A 22,368-nucleotide genomic window follows, 5' to 3' on the forward strand; every position below is an offset into this window, starting at 1 on the left:
CCACTCTATCTGTTGCTGTTGCAAGGCTTATTAACACTTTTGTGCCCATGCCTCTGTATCTTCTTTTTCCTGGATACTACTTGATCTGATTGGTCTCCCTTTTAATTTTGGAGTAGGAGGCTTTCTGTAGCAGAATAAAACTTTAAAATGGCCCTGCCTCCTTCAGGAATGACACTCTGTGTTTATGGCGAGACAGCCTTCACACCAGTGGAGATTTTTCATGCCATAATTGGTGCGCTGGATAATGGCAGCGACCTTTGTTCTGGGTCTGCTTTTTAGTGGGTGCATTGGTGACACTGGACCGAGTCAGTGGTCTGACTCCACAATGTTTCTCTAGCACCCTGGATTAAAACTTGGCCCTGCTTCTGTAGTTCAGCCTGCCTCACTAATTGAACTGCTTTGGGCAATGTTAGCTCTTCCCTGGTTGGCAGAAAATCAGATAAGGCGTCATTAAGCATGCCCACCGCAATACAGTCTCAGATGAGTTCATCCTTTATAGCCCCATACCCCATATTCATAATTACCAGCTAAACCATACAGGTCATTAATAGAAAAAGTCAATACTTTCACTGGATTCCTGAGTGTGCCTCTTAAACCTCACCCAGTCTATAATAGTGTTGCTTCAAAGGCTGAAGTACAAATGAATGCTTTAATGATCTCTTCATAGGTTGCTGTGTGCTCATTAACATCCTGTCTTATTAAACTGTTGTCTGTGCTGCGGCCAATGGAATAGAGGATTGTGTTGACCTATTCTTTATCAGGCTTCCAATGAAAATCTGGAATTAAAAGTCTAATGATGACCATGAAACCAGTGTTGATTGTCACAAAAACCCTTCTGGTTCACTAATGCCCCTTTAGAGAAGGAAATCTGCTGTGCTTACCTGGTCTGGCCTACATGTGACTCCAGACCACAGCAATGTGTTTGACTCTTAAATGCCCTCTGAAAGTTCTCAAGCAAAATTAGGGATGGGCAGCGATGCTCATATCCCATGAATGAATAAAAAAAACACTGACAGTTTTATTGGGGATCCTTGCTATTCGATAAGTTCACTGCTGTCATCATGGAGTATCGTCATAAATGGTCCAAGGGTGTGTTTAACAGATACTGATGGAAAAAAGGCATCCAAGAACTTCCAAAAGGTCATTAACTATATACCACCATGTATAGGAATAGATAAGCATGAGGCTTCTTCCAGAAGCATCTCTGCCTGAGTTCCGCTGACATGTGATCTGACATTACTGCTGTAGAGGTTGTTTGGTGTTTCACGGAGAGGTCTGGAGGCTTGTATGGTTAAACATAAACTGTTTATTGTCAACTATGATGATCCCAGCGATGTCAGAATGGAACCTGGCTCAATGGACTTTTTTTAATCCGTGGAGAGTGCTTACTTAAATAGATTTACAGGAGTCTGCTGTTGATTTTTTTTTAACAAAAAAGATAAAACATTTATTAAACAAAAAAAAAGTTAAATGCATTACACTAGACAACAAAAAAGTTTGGAAAGGTTTCAACATCTGCACAAAGAGAAGAAATGATTCAAACTCACAATATCTCTTTTATCCCAACAATACCCATACAGGCCCAACATTCTAGTGAAAAGGTAACACCATTTCCACATTAAGGCAAGAGCTGGTCTAGTTGCAAAGCGGTTTCTTTTCCAGTAGAAGTCTGAACATTCACTAGAAGTCCTTCCACAGTTGGTGATTCCCTTGAGATCTCACTCCAAATTAACTATTAGTTTAACTTTAGAGCAATACAAGTGAATTTCTGCATCTGCTATTATATAGTCTCTTCCTGCTACAAGAGTGATTTTCAAATTGTATGGTTGTAGCATTAAACCCCACCAAAATAGTCTCAGATTCTTGTTATGAAACTTTGCTAAAAAGATTAAAGGATTATGGTCAGTATAAATAACAGTCTCTGCACAATTTTTGGATATGTAAACTTCAAAATGTTGTAGAGCCAACACTAAATTCAAAGTAAAAACAGAATTACCTGGAAAAACTCAGCAAGTCTCCATTGCCACAGTTGAGTATTTCTTCTGACACAAACTTAACTTCTGAGGGAAGTAACTGACTGGTTGTTCAATCCCCATCTTGTCCTTCTGTAGCAAAACTGCACCAACGCCCAGGTCATTGGCATCAACAGCCTGTTTAAATGGCTTGGCACAATTTGGTACTGCTAAAACTGGTGCAGTAATCAGCACAGCTTTAAAGCTGTCAAAGGTACTCTGACATTCCTCTGTCTATTCAAATCTTTTGCCTTTCTTTAACAAGTGTGTCAGAGAGCTATTACAGTACTGAAATTTGGAATGAACATACGATAAAATCCACTCATGCCTACATACTGCAAAATTTCTCATATTGTCTTAGGCACTGAAAAATCCAAGGTAGCCCTTATTTTTGCTTTTCTAGGTGCTACTTGCCCTTGTCCCACAATGTGGGCCAAATAAGTTACTTCTTTTTTGGAAAATTTGCTCTTTGCCAAGTTTATGACCAATTTAGCTCTTTGTAATCAATCAATTTGTTCAAGTGTTGTATATGTCCTTCCCACGGTGTGGTTGAACACAACTAAATCATCAAAATATACAACACAGTTGCATAATCCTTCAATGTCCTTGTTGGTTAATCTTTGAAAAATTGCTGGTGCATTCTTCATTCCAAAAGACATGACTTTACATTGAAGAGATCCATCTGGAGCTATTAAAGCTGATACTTCTTTGGCTGTATTGGTCAATGGAACTTGCCAATATCCCTTCAATAAGTGAATTTTTGTAATGAACTTTGCTTGTCCAATCTTCTCAATACAGTCTTCTAATCATAGAATCAGAAATGAATCTGCTTTTATGACCATATTAACATTGCGATAGTCTATACACAATTATTGTGACTCATCTGGTTTTGGTACCATTACAATAGGCAAACTCCAGCTGCTGTGACTTGGTTCAATAGCGTCATTCTCCATCATGAACCTGATCATTTCCCTCGCTTGTGCTAACTTCTCTGGACTGAGTCTGTAAGGATGTTGTTTTATGGGTGACACATTCCCCACATTAACATCATGTTATGGCCAAAGACATTTTCCCTGGCCTATTGTCAAGAAGATTTAATAATTCTCAATGTTATTGGAATTTATTGTAAAATAGAGTAATAGTGGGATGTATCTATGTGTCTATATGCGTCTGTGTGTGTGTGAGATTTAATTGAATTAGAGGCAGCTAGTCTGGGTTCTTTTGATCTAAGAAGAGGTTAAGTTTGAAATGTTAATTAGGTAAACATGGAGAAGTTTATAAACGTAGGCATCAAGGGAACATTTGCATTTTGAAATAAACCAGATTAGATTGTTTTCAAAGGAGGGGTGAAATGTGTCACCTAGCCAGGTGAAGTTTAAAAATGGTGCGTTTATTTTTCCCAAAGATTACTGGTAAAGCTTAGTGATACGAGAGGGTTTTATTATCAGGGAGAAAAAGTCCAAAGACATAGTGAAACAATGGGTATTTGCATTCAAAGAGAAAGATATGTATAAAGAATGAGCAAGGGGTATGTGTAAGGGAAGGCATTTTTAAGATCTTACAAACGTGTGACAGAGCCTTCAGCATCTATGTCTCAAGCTGTTGTTTTCAAAGGACTGAAGTTAAGAAAACTCACTTGGAAGTCGACTTGTTCGGTGTATCATGTTTCTTTGCCTGGGTTTTTTAAAATCTATCTGTATTACTGTTGCCTTAACTGTTGGAAGTTATCATAGTAGTAATTTGTAGATCTATGTGTGTATTTTAAAGTCATTTCTTCTAATAATACATGTTTACTCCAGTTTTGTAAAAACCTATAAGACTCAGTGGTCTTATTCAAGGCACACATCTCAAAATGTATACAAATTGCGAAACAAGTTGTGGCAGTTGTTTCAAATTTCTCTTTGGGATTTTGAACAACTCAACATTTACTATCAGCTGTGCCATAACATAGTTCGGGGCTCTTTGCGGGATATATTTGAAATTCCTTGATTTATTTTGGCATTGGTGAATCTTAAAGAGATTATGAGAAGCACTTTGAATTCATGAGTTGGTGTCAGGTTTTTTGAAGTGGCAAGACTGCAATATGGCTTTGGCAGTTGCTCAGATTTGTTTGGGAGTTGAAGTTGTAACTTTGGCAGATTTACAAAAGGTAACTAAAGTTAAGTTACTAGAATTGGTGGATAAATTACAATTGGGGTTACCTGCAAGGGCCAGGAAAGCAGATATAATTGAAGGTATAGCACAGCATTTAAAGTTGGAAGTGATACCTGACACTAGTGAATCACAGCTGGAGGTAGTGAGACGTCAGTTAGAAATTAAGAGGCTTGAATTTGAACAAGCAAAGGAACTGAGAAAACTTGAATTGGAGGCAAACGAAAAGGAAAAAGAATTGGAAATGAGAAAACTGAAACTAGAGGCAGCAGAAAAAGAAAGGGAAAAAGAGAGATTATTTCAAAAAGAAATGGAAATGTGATCTCCAGAGGGAAAAGTTACCAACAGAAAAGAGAATGAAGGAAAGAGACAGAGAGTACTGGCTTAAAAGGCCAGAAGTTAAAAAAGAGACCACTGATTCTGAGGAAAGCTCTGATGATTAAAAAACCTTTAACCTAAAACCTAATGGGGAGATGATTAACTTTGTACAAGTTCTTCCAAAGTTTGAGGAAAAAGATTCAGCATTTTTTTTTCATTTGACAAGATAGCTAAACAGATGAAATGGCCACAGGAAAACTGGTCATTGTTCTTACAATCCAGGTTGGTGGGTAGAGCACATGAGGTTTATGCTTCGCTGTCAGAAGAAATGTCGGTGAATTATGATGTGGTAAAAAAGGCTATTTTGAGTGCATATGAGTTGGTTCCAGAGGCATACAGACGGAAATTTAAGAGTATGAGAAAACAGCCTGGGCAAACTTATATTGAGTTTGAAAGCATAAAACAAAGTAATTTTGACTGGTGGATACGGGCATTAAAAATAGAGGCAACATATGCAGCTCTTGATGGGAGCAGGCGGTCTCAGAGCCACCCGTGGTTGGCTCCACACCGTGATTTCACACGGGCGGGCCAATTAAGGCCCACCCAGCGTGGATCGTGAGCAGTAGTACTGAGTGTTAAGTATTCGGACGGGGCGGGGGGGAGGAAGGAGTGTTGGGTCCAATGCTCTTTTGCAGAGTGCTTCAATCTCCCTCATGTGACTCTGTCACATGAGATGGGACATATTTTTATTTTCAAAATAAAATTTTTACTTCATTAGTATTAGCTTCAGGAAATCTCAAACTGCTTGTGGATGAGGTTTCTTAAAAAACATAAAAGCCGCTTGGCCTTTTCACCTACTTGCCAACTGTAAGGTTGGATGGGCAGTGTAAAATTCAATTACCTAATTAATGGCTTTAATAGGCCTTTCAATTATCGGCGGGCATGCAGCCAACTCTGGCATGCGCCCGCGGAATGAAATATCGCGTGAGTTCGCGATGACATCAGGACACAAGCTTGACGTCATTGTGCATCATTTTATGTTGCAGCGTGTCGAGCGTGCGCCCACATGCTGAATGTAAAATTCTGCCCTATGAGTTAGTTCCAAGAGCTAAAGCTTTCTTAATCACCCTTTCAAATCAGAAAAGGATTGAAAATGGGATGGCGAAAAGAAGATGGGTAGTCAAAGAGATGGAGTAGGAGGAAATTCCCAGGAAGTTTTTTTCTCAGAATAAAATGGAAGGAGCTGAGGTTAGAAGTGACATTCAAAAATTGAAGTGTTTTCATTGTAATAAAGTTGGACACACAAAGTCAATGTGTTGGAGATAGCAGGGAAAATCTGTTGGAATTATAGGGGTGCAGAAAAGTTCTGGAAGGAAGAATACTGTGGGTTCTGAGGTTCAGGCACAGGAAAAAACAATGGTTTGTGTACAGATAAAACAGGAAGAATCAGTGATAGGTAAAGAAGTGGGAATATGTTCACAATTTACCCAAGAGAATTTGGAGGAGCAGGTTGCTGAAATGTTGAGATTTTGTATGTGAAGGGAAGTCTTTCCATGTGTACAGGGTGGAGTAGGTAAAGATGTTAAAATTTAAGAGGCACAGGGGCTAGTCAATCCTTAATGTTGTGGGATAGTGACATTTGTTGATCAGAGGGAATATTGCAGGAACAGGTGATAATTAGTGGGGTTCATGGAGATGCTAAACCTATTCCATCGTGGAAGGTAAATTTAAAGAGTAAGTGGAAAACAGGCAAAGTTATAGTTGGAGTGGTGGAAAAATTGCCCATTGAAGGGGTTCAATTTATTCTGGGTAATGATATAGCAGGATCACAAATATGGGTGATATCCTATGGTGGTTGAGCAAGCTGTAGAGGTGTCTTCAACAGAAGTGTTACAGAGAGAGCATCCTGAATTGTTTCCAGATTGTGGTGTAATAACGAGACCACAGGCTCATAGGTTGAAACAAGAAAAACAGCAAGGACAGGCGGTTCAAAGGCAGGAAGAAGGTGTTGAAATTCAATTAGCTGACACTGTGCTTGATAACATTGTTCAAGGAGAAAGGCTACAGAACAATTCAGCTGCAGTGTTTAACTCAAGGAGTTTAGTGGAGTTACAGAAAAAAAATTGCAAATACAACATTTATATTAGACAAAACAAAAACAGAATTACCTGGAAAAACTCAGCAGGTCTGGCAGCATCGGCGGAGAAGAAAAGAGTTGACGTTTCGAGTCCTCATGACCCTTCGACAGAATTTGAGTTCGAGTCCAAGAAAGAGTTGAAATATAAGCTGGTTTAAGGTGTGTGTGTGGGGGGCGGAGAGATAGAGAGACAGAGAAGTGGAGGGTGGGGGTGTGGTTGTAGGGACAAACAAGCAGTGATAGAAGCAGATCATCAAAAGATGTCAACGACAATAGTACAATAGAACACACAGGTGTTAAAGTTAAAGTTGGTGATATTATCTAAACGAATGTGCTAATTAAGAATGGATGGTAGGGCACTCAAGGTATAGCTCTAGTGGGGTTTTTTTTTTAATTATAATGGAAATAGGTGGGAAAAGGAAAATCTTTATAATTTATTGGAAAAAAAAAGGAAGGGGGAAACAGAAAGGGGGTGGGGATGGGGGAGGGAGCTCACGACCTAAAGTTGTTGAATTCAATATTCAGTCCGGAAGGCTTTAAAGTCCCTAGTCGGAAGATGAGGTGTTGTTCCTCCAGTTTGCGTTGGGCTTCACTGGAACAATGCAGCAAGCCAAGGACAGACATGTGGGCAAGAGAGCAGGGTGGTGTGTTAAAATGGCAAGCGACAGGGAGGTTTGGGTCATTCTTGCGGACAGACCACAGGTGTTCTGCAAAGCGGTCACCCAGTTTACGTTTGGTCTCTCCAATGTAGAGGAGACCACATTGGGAGCAATGAATGTAGTGGTCTCCTCTACATTGGAGAGACCAAACGTAAACTGGGCAACCGCTTTGCAGAACACCTGCGGTCTGTCCGCAAGAATGACCCAAACCTCCCTGTCGCTTGCCATTTTAACACTCCACCCTGCTCTCTTGCCCAAATGTCTGTCCTTGGCTTGCTGCATTGTTCCAGTGAAGCCCAACGCAAACTGGAGGAACAACACCCCATCTTCCGACTAGGGACTTTACAGCCTTCCGGACTGAATATTGAATTCAACAACTTTAGGTCGTGAGCTCCCTCCCCCATCCCCACCCCCTTTCTGTTTCCCCCTTCCTTTTTTTTCCAATAAATTATAAAGATTTTCCTTTTCCCACCTATTTCCATTATAAAAAAAACCCCCACTAGAGCTATACCTTGAGTGCCCTACCATCCATTCTTAATTAGCACATTCGTTTAGATAATATCACCAACTTTAACTTTAACACCTATGTGTTCTATTGTACTATTGTCGTTGACATCTTTTGATGATCTGCTTCTATCACTGCTTGTTTGTCCCTACAACCACACCCCCCCCTCCACCTCTCTGTCTCTCTATCTCTCCGCCCCCCACACACACACCTTAAACCAGTTTATATTTCAACTCTTTCTTGGACTCGAACTCAAGTTCTGTCGAAGGGTCATGAGGGCTCGAAACGTCAACTCTTTTCTTCTCCGCCGATGCTGCCAGACCTGCTGAGTTTTTCCAGGTAATTCTGTTTTTGTTTTGGATTTCCAGCATCCGCAGTTTTTTTGTTTTTATATTTATATTAGACAGTTTACTCAAAAAAAGGCAAAATATATTCCAGAATATTATTACCTTAAGGGTAATATTTTAATGAGAAAACATAGGCCATATCATGTTTCAACAAATGAAAGCTGGAGGGAGGTACATCATATACCAGTTGGGTATAGAAATGAGATTCTGAGGATTGCTCATGAAATTCCAATGGGAGACATTTAGGAATTAAAAAGGGACAGGCGAAGATACAGAAACATTTTTATTGGCCTGGATTACATAGGAATGTAGTCAAATTCTGTAGAACATGTCACACATGTCAGGCAATAGGGAAACCACAAGCAGTGATTAAGCTGGCACCTTTAATTCCAATTCCAGCATTTGGAGAGCCTTTTACAAGGGTCATGCTTGATTGTGTAGGACCCCTCTCTAAGACTAAAAGTGGAAATCAGTATTTAATGACAATAATAGATGTGTCTACCAGATTTCCTGGAGCAATACCTTTGAGAAACTTTGCAACAAAGAAGACTGTGGAAGAGTTAACTAAATTTTTTACAAGGTATGGTTTACCTAAGGAAATATAATCTGATCAGAGTTCAAATTTTATGTCACAGCTGTTTAAGGAAGTAATGAACAGTTTGGGGATAAAACAATTTAAGTCAACAGCTTATCCTCACAAAATTCTGCTTTTATTTCCACATTAACTTTATCTACTAGCTCTCTCAGTTTAGGCTTAGTCAAGGATTTCAAATAATCTACTGTTCCATCTTCTACTCCCAAAAATGTCTTAACAACAGTCAAAGCCATTTTTTAATTCCAACCCGTGTATTAATTCACATTAAATCTTATTCCTATGCACAGTAACTCCACGTCCTCGTTTCTTTAAGGATTCAAAGGTTGCACTTAAATTCAAGCATTTATAATCCTGCAAGAGCCCCCTCTTTATGATGATCCCAGCTGATGTTATTACTGGACAAGTCAGGTCCTAGACCATAAGTTTTTTTAAATAAACCATGGAGGGTACTTACTGAAACAGATTCACAGCAATCTACTGTTGAGTTTTTTTCAACAAAAAGGTAAAACGTTTATTAAACAAGAAACATTAACTATATTATACTAGACAACAAAAATGTTGGAAAGATTTCAACAGAGATACAAAGGGAAGAAAATGATTCAAACTCACGCTATTCCAGGAACATCCTTACAGACCCAACTCCAATGAAAAAGTACCACTATTTCCACACCAAGGCTAGAGCTGGTTCAGTTGCAAAGAGGTTTCTTTTCCTGTAGACTTCTGAATATTCCCTAGATTTCATCCACAATTGGTATCTCCCTTGAGATATTCAAAGGGCTGAATGACCTCCTACTCCTATTTCTTATATTCTTAGCAACATACAAAGGTGGTACACCCTCAAATATATCGCTGGACTTAGGGGTCAGGAAGGAAGCAATAGCAACAGTGACAGTGAGGGCTATGGCAATTTATGTACCATCATTAACATAGGAAAAAAAACCTCAAGGTTCTACACAGAGGGGTAGTAAAAAAATTTATATCAAGTTATCAAAGGAGATATTAGGAGGAGTGATCCAAAGTTTGGTCAAAGAGAAGGATTTTAAGGCACTCAACGGAGGATAGAGAGGTAGACAGGCATGAAGGTTTCAGAAGGAATTCCAGAACAAGAGATCTAGGCGGCTGAAAGTATGGTCACCAATGGTGGGGTGAGATGCACTAGAGGTCAGGAGATGAGGAATGCAGAGTTCAGGGGGTGGGGGTTAGTAGGCCTGGAGGAGATTTCAGAAATTGGGAGGGAAATATCATGAAGGGATTTAAACAAGGTGAGAATTTTAAATTGTAGGGACTGAACAGAGGGCTGATTGGTGAGAAGGACTAGATGTGGGATAGGGTGTGGGCAGCAGAGTTTTGGGTGAGCTGAAATTTATGTGGGATGGAAGATGGACAGCAGAGTTTTGGGTGAGCTGAAATTTATGTGGGATGGAAGATGGACAGCAGAGTTTTGGGTGAGCTGAAATTTATGTGGGATGGAAGATGGAAGATCAGCCAGGAGAGCTGATTGGAATAGGTAGTGAGGAGGCATGTAATGCTATAGAGGTGGAAGAAAGCAGAGGTTATAGGGTCAGAAGCTCAGCCAAAGGTTGAACAGGATTGCAAACCATCTGTTTCAATCTGAGAGAGTGACCCAAGAGGGGCGTAGAATTGATGGCGAGGGAACAGAGTTTGTGTTTTTGGGCTGAAGTTGATGGCTTCAGTTTTTCTAATGTTAAATTAGAAGTAATTTATGTTCATTCAAGACTGTATGTTGGACAAACAATCTGACAACATAGAGGTGATGGGTGATGGAGACCATCAAGGACAGGTCCTTAGCAAGCTCCACAGTTAATAGTGTGAGTAGGTGGGAAGAGAAAACACTGTTGGAGATGAGCTATGATTGTAGATGATAAAAATGAAACCAAAGAAAGGTAGTCCCACTCAACTGAACAACAGAGAAAAGACATTAGGAGAGGATGTTATTGTTGACTATGTCAAAGGCTGTAGAGACCTCAAGGATGTTGAGGATGGGTAGTATACCATAGTCGCAGAAAAAATCTATGAGAAGGGTGCATCATCTGTAGCTAACTAAAGAAGTTAAGGATGGTATCAAATTGAAAGAAAAGTTGTACAAGGTTGCAAAGATTAGTGGCAGGCCAGAAGGTTGGGAATATTTTAGAAACCAGCAAAGGATGACTACAAAAATAATAAAGAGGGATGTTAGATTTGTGATTGACAAGGGAGTCAAGGGTTATGTGGAGCAGGCAGGAAAGTGGTGTCAAGGCCACAACTAGATCAGCCACGATCTTATTGAAAGGTGGAGCAGGTTCGATGGGCCAAATGGTCTACTCCTGCTCCTATTTCTTATGATTTTGGTCACAGAGGTGGTGGTGTTCCCATGCATCTGCTTTTTTTGTCCTTCTAGGTGGTAAAAGTTGTGGACTTGGAAGGAGCCTTAGTGAGTTGCTGCAGTGCATCTTGTAAATGATTACATTACTGCCACTATGGGCTGGTGGTGGAGAGGGTGAATGTTTAAGGTGGTGGATGGGCTACCAATCAAGCAGGCTGCTTTGTCCTGGATGGTGTCAAGTTTCTTGAGTGTTGTTGGAGCTGCACTCATCCAGGAAAGTGGGAAAATTGTATCAGTCAATTAGCAAGAGACTGAGGCATGAAACAATAACCCTTCACATTTGCCCACAAATAAGCAAGATTGAAAAATTATAACTTTAATATCAGATACATTTATATATAATAAAACATTTAGTGGTGATTCTACTATAAGCAAGTCAATTTTAGCAGAAGAGCTCTTTACCGTTAATTCTTCTGTAGGGAAGAAAAGTGGGATAAATTGGAATTCTATACAGCAGCAGTTAATGTGAAAAGATTTAATACCTTAAAATTCAATAACTGCAAATGCAAGAGAGTCTGAGATGGATCAGCTATGATGGAATTCAGTCTGGTATGATGGAATTGCATATAGAATATTGGGATTGGTTCTGTTATGTTGGAATTGGGTCTGTTATGGTGGAAGATTATATAATTGGAATCCAAGAAAGGAGTTTGGTCCACTTTCTTTGTCTGTCTGGATCAAACATGTATTTATAATGAGAAGCTTCTGAATCATCAGGTTTGCAGAATACATTTGGGAATGAACTCTCTGAAGTCTGTACTTGAGCATCAATCTGAAATTCAATGCGAGGTGGAGAACTTCATTCAATATTACATCAAAAAGAATTCTCACCTAAAAACCCCCTGTGCCGTATGTTATAGGCATGCACTTAGAATTATCGAATCTTACAGCACAGAAGGAGGCCATGCAGTCTGACATGCTTATGCCAGATCTTTGAAGGAGCTATCATTTTTAGTCCCACCCCTAGCTTTTTCCCCAGAAGCCTGCAATTTAGTTCTGTTCAAGTACATGCCCAATTGTCGTTTGAAAGTTTCTATGATTCTATGATTCTTTCAGATATTGCCTTCTAGACTTTAATAACCCTCTATGTGAAAAAGTTTTCCCAATTTCCCCTATTATTTTGTCAATTATCTAAAATCTATGACCTCTGGTTACCAACTCAATTGTCAGAAGAAACACATTGTCCCTACTTGCTCTATCAAAACCTCACATAGTTTTGACCACCATTATCAGATTCCCCTTTCGCTTTCTTTGCTCTAAGGGGAACACTTTTAGCTTCTCTAATCTTCCAATATAACACGTCTCTCCTGCCAGACATAAAATCTTCTCTACTGTCCCCAGTGCACTGACATCCTTCCTGAAGTGTGGTGACAAGAATTATACACCAGCTGATGCCTAACGAGTGATTTGTAAAGGTTTAGCATGCCTTCCTTGTTTTTGTAACTCTTTCGAGGCTAGTGTAACTCTTTTGAGTACAAACACGTTTCCATCTGTTCCTATTCAGATGAAATTACATTGTTTCATAGTTTGCCATTGTAAGATTTAAACACTTGATCTTGGGGTTACAAACCCAGTACCATAACCACTTGGCTATTTAGGCCAAGCCTATTCAGATAAAGTTACATTGTTTCATAGTTTGCCATTGTAAGATTTGAACACTTGATCTTGGGGTTACAAACCCAGTAATATAACCACTTGGCTATTTAGGCCAAGCCAAAATAAGCTCTCTGACAGCTCGTGACAGTTTTTCATAGTTTGCCATTGTGAGATTTGAACTCTTGATAATCTTTTAAATGAAAACCAAATCAACAAAATTGGGATAAATCAGGCACAGCCCCTAATTCAGGTCAGCTGTAAAACCAAGAACAAAGTTTAAAGGAAACTTACAAACTTTAAATCAAAATGTGATTAAAGGGGTCAACAAAACACCCCAGTCCCCGCGGTGCCCACCGAGCACGGAAGGCCTCGAGAGCGCCAGCAGACACTGCGTGCTCCTTCTCCAGGGACATCCGGCAGCGAACGTAGCCACGGAAGAGGGACAAACAATCGGGCGGGACTCCCCCGTCGATCGCCCGCTGCCTGGACCCGTTAATTGCCAACTTGGCCAGGCCCAGGAGCAGGTTCACGAGGAGGTCCTCCTCCTTCCCGACCCCCTTCCGCACCGGGTGCCCATAGATCAGGAGCGTGGGGCTAAAGTGCAAACAAAACATCAATAAAAGGTTTTTCAAATAACTAAAAAGGGAGTGCAGCCTACAACACCCTATGTATACATGGTCCACGGACTCCACAAGACCGCAAAAAGGGCATGTGTCCTGAGAGTCCGTGAACCTATGCATCCTCTTATTATAAGGGACTGCTGCATGCAACACCCTCCAACCCAGGTCCCCGATAGAAAGGGGGAGGACACCTCCGTAGAGGGCCTCCCATCGGGGGCCTCCGCCGCCGGACGGCAACAAGGCACGCCAGGGCGTGTCCGGTCGACGGACAAGGGTGAGAAAATGGAAGGTGTGAAGCAGCAGTCCATACAAAAAGCCCCTCTTTGCCGTGCCAAAAGGCACAGAGGGCATGTCCCCGAGGCGGCTCATATTGTGGGGCACCAGCACCCGAGGGAGGGTTCGGGGCTTGGGGCCAATGCGGAATTCCGTCCGAACAAGGGAACGCTCAGACGGAAGACCACCGCGCACCTGGGCCACCTCAAGACCCAAAATAACGTCGGGTCCGAGCACGACCGTTCTCAGGTCTTGGATGGCATCGGCTGCGACCTGGACACTCACAGACGCGCGTCGCGCCAACTCCTGCGGGAGCATCCAGCCCAGTCCTCCGCCACCCAGCACGTCCCCGATCCTGGTCACCCCTGCGGCCACAGCCCTCCTCTCCGCCAACCACTGAAAAGGACGGAGGGGCGGATTCCTGAGCAGCGGCTCTCTGACGATAGCCGCTACTCCTGACGGGGGAGAGCTGCGTCACGAGGCAACCACTTTCCAGACTTTGATCAGGTCCTGGTAAAAGACGGGCAATGCCTGCAAGGAGCCACCGAGGCCCAGCTGTTCTATAAACAGGAGCTGCACGTCATAATTCAGGCCGTGCACCTGACGGAAGAAATACGTCATCAGGGCACACCATCTAGGAGGAGGCTCGACGTAGAGGTATCACTGCAGGGTCTGAAGGCGGAAAGTCGCCACCTGTGTGCGTAGGCACACTAGCGCCTGACCACCCTCCCTAAGCGGGAGACTCAGAACCTCGGCAGCGACCCAATGCAATCTTTTGTCCCAGAAGAAGTCGACTAACAATCTCTGGATTCTTGTGACAAAGTCTGGGGGAGGGGTCAAAGTGACCAGCCGATACCACAACATGGCGGCGATCAACTGGTTTATGACCAGAACTCGACCACGGTAAGATAGCACTCGGAGCAGTCCTGTCCAGCGCCGCAGGCGAGCAGTGACTTTCGTCTCCAGTTCCTGCCAGTTTGCCGGCCAGGATTCCTCAGCAGGGCAGAGATGGACCCCCAGGTAGAGGAGGCTGGTCCTGCTCCAGGTGAAAGGCCTGAGCTCCTCGGGTAGGGGATCCATCTGCCACTGACTGACCAGGAGTCCAGAACATTTACCCCAGTTGATCCTGGCAGAAGAAGCGGCAGAGTAGACCTCCTGGCACTCGCGCATCCTCCGCAGGTCAGCCGGGTCACTAAACATAAGGAGCACGTCATCGGCGTAAGCCGAAAGGACCACCCCAATGCCCGGCCCGCGCAGAACCAATCCCGACAACCTCCTCCGCAAGAGGCGCAGGAAAGGCTCCACGCAAATAGAATACAACTGGCCAGACAGGGGGCAGCCCTGACGTACCCCTCTCCCAAAGTGAAGGGACGCCGTCAGGGACCCGTTAACCTTCACTAGACACTCCGCGGCGGTGTACAGAAGTCAGATCCGGGCGACAAAATGCGCCCCGAACCCGAAAGCTTGCAGAGTTCCGAGTAAGTATTCGTGATCCACCCTGTCGAACGCTTTCTCCTGATCGAGAGACAGGAAGGCGCTCGACAGACCAGCCCTCTGGGAATGGTGGATGATGTCCCGGACCAGATGGATGTTATTAAAGTTTAAAGGAACCTAAGATGTAACTCTTTTGAGTACAAACCCATTTCCATCTGTTTCAGATGAAGTTACATTGTTTCATAGTTTACCATTGTGAGATTTGAACTCTTGATCTTAGGATTACAAACCCAGTACCATAACCACTTGGCTATTTAGGCCAAGTGCTCCTTGTTTTTGTATTCAATGCTCCTATTAACAAGGCCAAGTATCCCATTAACTTTCCTAACCACCTCATCAACTTGATGCCACCTTCAAAGATCTGTGAATATGCACCCACAGATCTGTCTGCTCATGCACCCCTCCCAGATTGTACCAATTAGATATTGCCTCTCCATTGCTTCTCCATCACTTCACATGTATTTCCATTAAATTGCATCTGCCGACTGTCTGCTCTTTTTATTAGTCTGCCTATACCCTCTTGAAGTCTGAATCACCCTGCTCACTATTTATTACACTGTGAAGTTTTATATCATCTGCAAACTTCAAAATTGCACTCCAGATGCCTAAGCCCTGGCCATTTGTATGGAACAAGATAAGGGTACTTACGCTATTAATTCAAAATGCTTTTTGTCGTGAGTTTAATGGACAATTAATGTGCAATTGCAGTGACTTCATAACAATTACGGGAAAGTTAAGTACAACATGCAGTTTTTGCAAAACTAACAAAGGAACTGCTCATATAGTTCAGCAACTTGTAGTGATTTGCAATTCACGGGGTATCTCTTCTTGTCAGAAGTTGCTCACCAATTTGCACATTAATAATGGAGTGCATTGTTCGCAAGCTGCTATTTTTTCAGCAAATTCTGGCCTATTCTATTTTTCAATCCGTTTTCATAAATTTCAATATCTCACCTTCTATCAACTAGCTGCTGCTAAGGAGAATACAGAATGAAGTCATCACATCACCTTGAGCTGGGTCTCCAATTCCCAGTTATAATAAATTAGCAATACAATTTTAAATTATAAAAAAAAACTTTTTATTACAGATATGAACAAGAAACTTACATGCTCTGAATAGAATGCTGCAGGGAGCTACTCTATAACATATTTATTTAAATCTGTAATGTCTGACCCTTTTCCAGTAGTGCAGACCTCCCTTAACCATCCCTTCACCCATACAGAACACATTATTGAGCACTATCCTCTCAGCAATTTGCATTAATATATGGTTATGTGGAGTAACAGATAGACAGCATGTTAAACAAGGACTCTATTACAAAAAAGACTGTATTGTACACTGGCTGCTTATAATTCTGTGGGGTTGGGTAACAGGGTAACACATTCATCTCAAAAAAAAAATTGAAGGGATTGTGATCAGTGACCATATGCTATCCCCTGCACGGAGTGCTAATGGTCATTCTGTTTAAGGAAGATTATAATGGTCTGCTGTAATGAGTAATTGGTTTTAATGTCTGAGCAGTGATTACTTCATACATGTGGCACATACCTGCTTGAATATATGCTCAGAATAAGATTCTGTTGCCTTGTAGACTGCTCTGCTATATATTGTGCAGTTATAAAGCAGATGAGATGGGGCATCTGGACTCACAGGATGATGCCACGTTTCAATGAGAAAGATGGACAGTTGAACCATGACTGGCACAATCCCTCACTTTGGTCTTAATATGGCTGGTCCAGTTGAATGCACTATGCTGCATCTTTGGGGACAGCCAGAAAAAAAATCACCACCATTCTCCATTCCTCTGAGTAGTGGTTCCAGCAGGCAATAAAAGGATATGACCCAGTGAACATTTTCAGTGGTTTTGATATTTCTGACAGATTTACAAATGACATCCGTCACATCAAAAAAGGGACAAGTCTTTCAGAAACATCTTACAGTGCTTTCCACACAAAGTGGTAGTATTGATTTTGGCTGAAATTGGATCAGCTGCTTGTCAGATTTACATGTTCAATGATTTCAAGAGAAATGAAGGCTTTTATATTATTGGCCAAAGTCAGAATCACCCCCAATGAATTACTTGCAAGCAGAGTGGTTGTTTTTGCACACCAAATGGGGAGGCCATCAAGATCCTTTAAAAAGCAATAAATCTGTGTTGGTCGAAGGGCAAGAACAAATCAAGATTACAGATTGGATTGGGGACGGGGTGGGGGTGCAATTATACATCATAAAGGTGCGTACCCGGTGGGCAGTCTCGGAGCTGTGCAATCTCTTGTTTGAGTGCCAGTGATGGTAGGACTGTCACCTCTGGTTGCATTTTTGAAGGTTTCATCACATAACCTCCTCCCTCCACCTGGACCACCCCTACACTCTCCACATTGATTGTCTGATATGTCCATTCTCATGTCCCCAAGCCTTCCCAGTGCAATTGGATATTGAACAGTTTCTTTGTGACCCAATTGGATGAGCCCAACTACTTATTTCCTAATTCCCACATTTTTAAAACTGATAAAGAGAAGTGTTGAAAGAAAATGATTTGTTTCTTTCATACCTCTTTGATTTTTCTCCTATGTCCCAAAGATTAATCTTCAATTCAGGAGACTCCAGAACAATCCTCGAAGGTTGACAATACAAGGTGATGGTATAATTCTAACTCCTAGGATTTTTCTGGGCAGTCACTGGTTGACCAACTAATCTATTTCAGGTGCACTTAAAGGGGTGAAAGGAGGTGCTTTTGATACTATCAGAAAAACAAAGTTATAGAAAACAGGAATTTAAAAAAATCTTTTAGACCTGTGTATAAATTGAACACATCCTGGCCAGTAGCAAGATACAATAAGTATGATGAGGTTGCTTGGGATGCACTTTACAGTCGGGTCTTCCATTCAGGCCTTAACTCTATGAACAATTATCGTCTCTTGCTCCTGATGATTGAGTTGTCCTCTATTTCCAGCACAGAGATAGCGGTGTCCAGTGATTAAAAACTTTGCTCATTCATTCAGCAGTTTCAAAGTTCAATAGTCGTTAGGTCAACACGTAAAAAAAATTTGATTAAATCCTATGTGGAGGATCCAAGCACGTCAGTGTGTAAAAGTGGCGAATACCAGTTGGAAGAAAATCAGCAATATCTGGAAGACAATCAGTATAAGAAGGAAGACCACTGTTATTGTGCAACATATATTGCAGATGATACAAAGATAGGTGGAGGGACAGGTAGTATTGAGGAGGCGGGGAGGCTGCAGGAGGATTTAGACATTTTAGGAGAATGGGCAAAGAAGTGGCAGATGGAATACAATGTGGGGAAGTGTGAGGTCATGCATTTTGGTAGGAAGAATAGAAGCATAGACTATTTTCTAAATGGGGAGAGAATTCAGAAATCTGGAGTGCAAAGGAACTTGGGAGTCCTAGTCCAGGATTCTCTTAAGGTTAACTTGCAGGTTGAGTCAGTAGTTAGGAAGGCAAATGCAATGTTGGCATTTATTTTGAGAGGACTAGAATATAAAAGCAGGGATGTGCTGCTGAGGCTTTATAAGGCTCTGGTCAGACCACATTTAGAATATTGTGAGCAATTTTGGGCCCCGTATCTCAGGAAGGATGTGCTGGCCCTGGAGAGGGTCCAGAGGAGGTTCACGAGAATAATCCCACGAATGAAAGGCTTAATATATGAGGAACGTTTGAGGACTCTGGGTCTATACTTGATGGAGTTTAGAAGAATGAGGGGGGGGATCTGATTGAAACTTACAGAATACTGAAAGGGCTGGATAGAGTAGACGTGGGGAAGACGTCTCCATTAGTAGGAGAGACTAGGACCCGAGGGCACAGCCTCAGAGTAAAGAGAAGACCTTTTAGAACAGAGATGAGGAGAAACTTCTTTAGCCAGAGAGTGGTGAATCTATGGAATTCATTGCCACAGAAGGCTGTGGTGGCCAGGTCATAGAGTATTTAAGCCCGAGGTAGATAAGTTCTTGATTGGTAAGGGGATCAAAGGTTACGGGGAGAAGGCGGGAGAATGGGGTTGAGAAACTTATCAACCATGATTGAGTGGTGGAGCAGTATCGATGGGCCGAATGGCCTAATTTCTGCTCCTATATCTAATGGTCTAATGGTCTAACAAAGCAGGCAGTGGTTCCCTGCTGTGTGTGTATGTGCATGTTTGTGAGGTTTGTTTTTCATCATTCATTCCTGAAAGTTATAGATTTCTTTCAATTTGTCATCCAGACCCTGTGGTTCCAATATTATAAGATGTAGGGAATGGTAAAGAAGGTACCACATCTCTTCACCACTGGGTGAAAGAGGGACCATTACACCCATACATCAATGGGGGAGGAGAAAGACTGTCATCCTTGTACACCAATTGGGGAGGGGAGAGACTGTCACACAAGTACATCAATGGGAGCGGGGAGAGACTCTCACGCCCGTTTATCAATGGGGGTGTTCAGCTGTCAAACTAAGAAGCGAGTTGAAAAGTTAGTTTAGGTAAGGGAGTGAGTTGCAAAAGTGGAGCCAATCTGCATGCAACTCATTGCTTCAATGCTGAATTTTACAGATAAGTGATACTAGAAATGTAGTGAGCCACTATAATTCAGAGGTCACCCAAATGGAGAGTTTTTCTTTCTCTTTTTATGTCTTAGCTTCTATATTAATCAAAGGAAGATTTTATTTCCTCTATATATCTTTTCTAAGAACTTTTATTAAATTGCTGTATAATACATTCTTATGAGTACACTGTTTAGGTTAGAAGGTGAATTATATGTAGTTCAGTAAAAGATAGTGCTAAGAGTTGTCTGAGATTGAGAAATGTGAGAGGGGAGTCAGTTTAGCAATTATCACTTCTTTGTTAGGAAGGTTCAGTTGGAACTGAAGATCCAAGCAGAACAGTTAATCCTGCCACAAAGGGTTTCCTCAATTTAACATTCTGGAAGCTAATGCCTGCTTTCCAGGGAAGAAAGGAGATTGACCTAACTGCGCCGTTGGTGAGGATGAGGTGATGTAAACTCTGAACGTTGTTAATCACCCTTGATTACTTGAGCTATTTAATCGACTGGTTATTTAAAGCTGCTATTTTGACAGCTATTTAAGGAATTAGGCTTAAGTAAACTCATCAGTTTATAGCCTGAGACTCTGGTCATTGCTATAATTAATATTCAACATCCATTAGTACTGATTTCTAGTGATACACTGCAATGCCAGTGAGGGCTATGCCACTGGTCTTGTTAACTAACTTAACTATTCAATTATTGGTTAACTTTGACAATTATACATGTAAACCATATTTGTGTATCCAATTTTAAATTATGATTTGTAACTAATAAAGTATTTAATTTGCAACTTATGGTCTGACTTGTTCCTTGATAATTTGACAGAAAAAAGTTAATTAACTCAGCAGCTTAATGGTAGCCTAATCAACAGTTAATAAATTCATTTAATTTTGATCCAAACTGAATAGTGTAAGAAAGCTATATATGTTTCCTTATTCTTGACCCCTCAATCACTGAAAACTATCTATTCCCATTTACATTATTCCATCTCTTCATAATTTTAAAGATGTGGGTTGAAAATTATGTCAATTTTACTGTAGTTATGAGAAAAAAGGCTTTTGTTCAATCAGCCCAAGATGAATTTAACCTCAAGTTACAGAGATGCAACAAAGTGTGCAAACTTCACTACACTATCCAGTCCACAACCAGCCAAGCTTAACCAAGACCCAGATGGTGATACTTTACATTAATAAATGAATTCCGGTGCCAGCTTACCTACATCTTGCTTACTTCACCAAGGTCCATTAGCACAGGGAGGTTCGATAAAACCTCCCCCTCTCCCTGGAGGAGGGGAATCATCTCTATGGGAGTTTTCGCTTTTGGAAAAAGAACAAGAACATCACTTAAAGCAAATACACAATGGCTCAAAATTTTCTCAGAGCTGCTTCCACTCCACTGCTCTAACATTGGCAGAAATACAGAAGCAACCCCATTAACATTGTACTTCCAGCAAAATCCTGGTTGAAGAACAGGAAATTCCAAGTCAATAATGTATAAAAACATGCGGAGGAATGCTGTACTTCAGTGTGAGTAATATAGTGCATTATTATATCATTTATGAAATGTTATACTTAGTAACACACAGTGTATTATAATAATAACAGTAGGCCTCTCACGGCACTGCTCCCAGGTTTTATTGTTACTTAGATTCGGCTTGCGATGTTTGCAACAGTTCTGTTGCAGCCTAAATTATTTCCTCATCATTGTAATACAGGTAATTTATTCAAGCAATGCACCACTCATCTGACACAAGGTCAAAAAAGGTCACAATTTGCTGATGATAAGGCTGATTACCATTCCCATAAGGAAGGAAAGCGGGTTCAATGCTTTTATATTTATCTATTTGGCAGTTGTGGTCTTTGGGGAATGAACTTTCTGCACAGGTTCCCTAGGTCAACATTGTTAAACTTTTCAACTGATTAGTAGACTCACAGATTTTTGTGGGCCCTGGTTTTTATAGCTGGGATACAATGGTAGATTTTACAATTGTGAAATGGAATGTTATTATTTTTAATATTTTGGGAATATGGTAATATTCTGTAAAGAAGGATATGTGTCTGTGTGTGTGTGTGTGTCCATAATTAATTAATCTGGGGTGGGATAGGGGGAAGGTTCACAGAGTTAGCTTGTCTATGAGAATTGGGAGATAAAAGGGTAAAGGGGCTAGATGCATGCATTTGTAATGAAAGGCTATGGTGAAATTGGATTTACCAGTAAATAGGCGGGGTTTGAAATGTGCATTATGAGGTAAATAGGGACTTGACTTTTACAACTTGCTAAAGTTTATTAAGTAAATATGGGAAGGTTATTAAATTTTATTTGATGCAAAAGTGGAGGCAATAGCAAAACATGAAAGATTTTTATGTTTTGGAAAAGTTGAGCTCAAAGAGGTGCTTAGGACAATGGAATCGGAGATGAAAGAGGAAAATGATATTTAAGGAAAGCTGTTGAGCTGAGTTAAGGTGGCTGTGTGTGGGAGATGTCCTGAGCCCAGCTCTGTGCTGAGAAAAGGTGCGAAATCTGAAACAGCCATCCAGTCAAACCAGAAATATCTTTGTTTCAGAAAGAAGTTTGTGTTCTAAATTTCTTGGATTTCCATGGCAGAATGCAAGTGTTTGAGGAATCGTGTGGTATACCTTTACTAAAGTAACAGCAGTGTTGTCTTAGGATAATATTACTGGATTTTTATGGTTAAAAATCTATAAAGGAGCTTTTGCCAAGTGGGTTTTTTGAAGGATG

The 22,368-nt window shown here is 41.2% G+C and overlaps 1 protein-coding gene across 2 annotated transcripts in view; it reads right to left on the reverse strand.

Annotated features, from left to right (window-relative positions):
* The window catches only part of trim44 (tripartite motif containing 44), a 126,620-nt gene that overhangs the window by 13,660 nt on the left and 90,592 nt on the right, over positions 1-22,368 (reverse strand). Inside the window, exons 5-6 of one of the 2 annotated variants that reach the window (XM_041197409.1) lie at positions 20,845-20,945; positions 16,146-18,219 (exon numbers count right to left, since the gene is read on the reverse strand). The exons of the other annotated variant lie outside the window; for it this stretch is intronic. Coding sequence (XP_041053343.1) covers positions 20,861-20,945 — 85 coding nt within the window. The 3' untranslated portion in view covers positions 16,146-18,219; positions 20,845-20,860. Of the gene's footprint in view, positions 1-16,145; positions 18,220-20,844; positions 20,946-22,368 lie in introns of those variants that run through there. 2 annotated transcript variants of the gene reach the window in all.

Source organism: Carcharodon carcharias, chromosome 10 (assembly GCF_017639515.1).
Source record: "Carcharodon carcharias isolate sCarCar2 chromosome 10, sCarCar2.pri, whole genome shotgun sequence".
NCBI lineage: Eukaryota > Metazoa > Chordata > Chondrichthyes > Lamniformes > Lamnidae > Carcharodon > Carcharodon carcharias.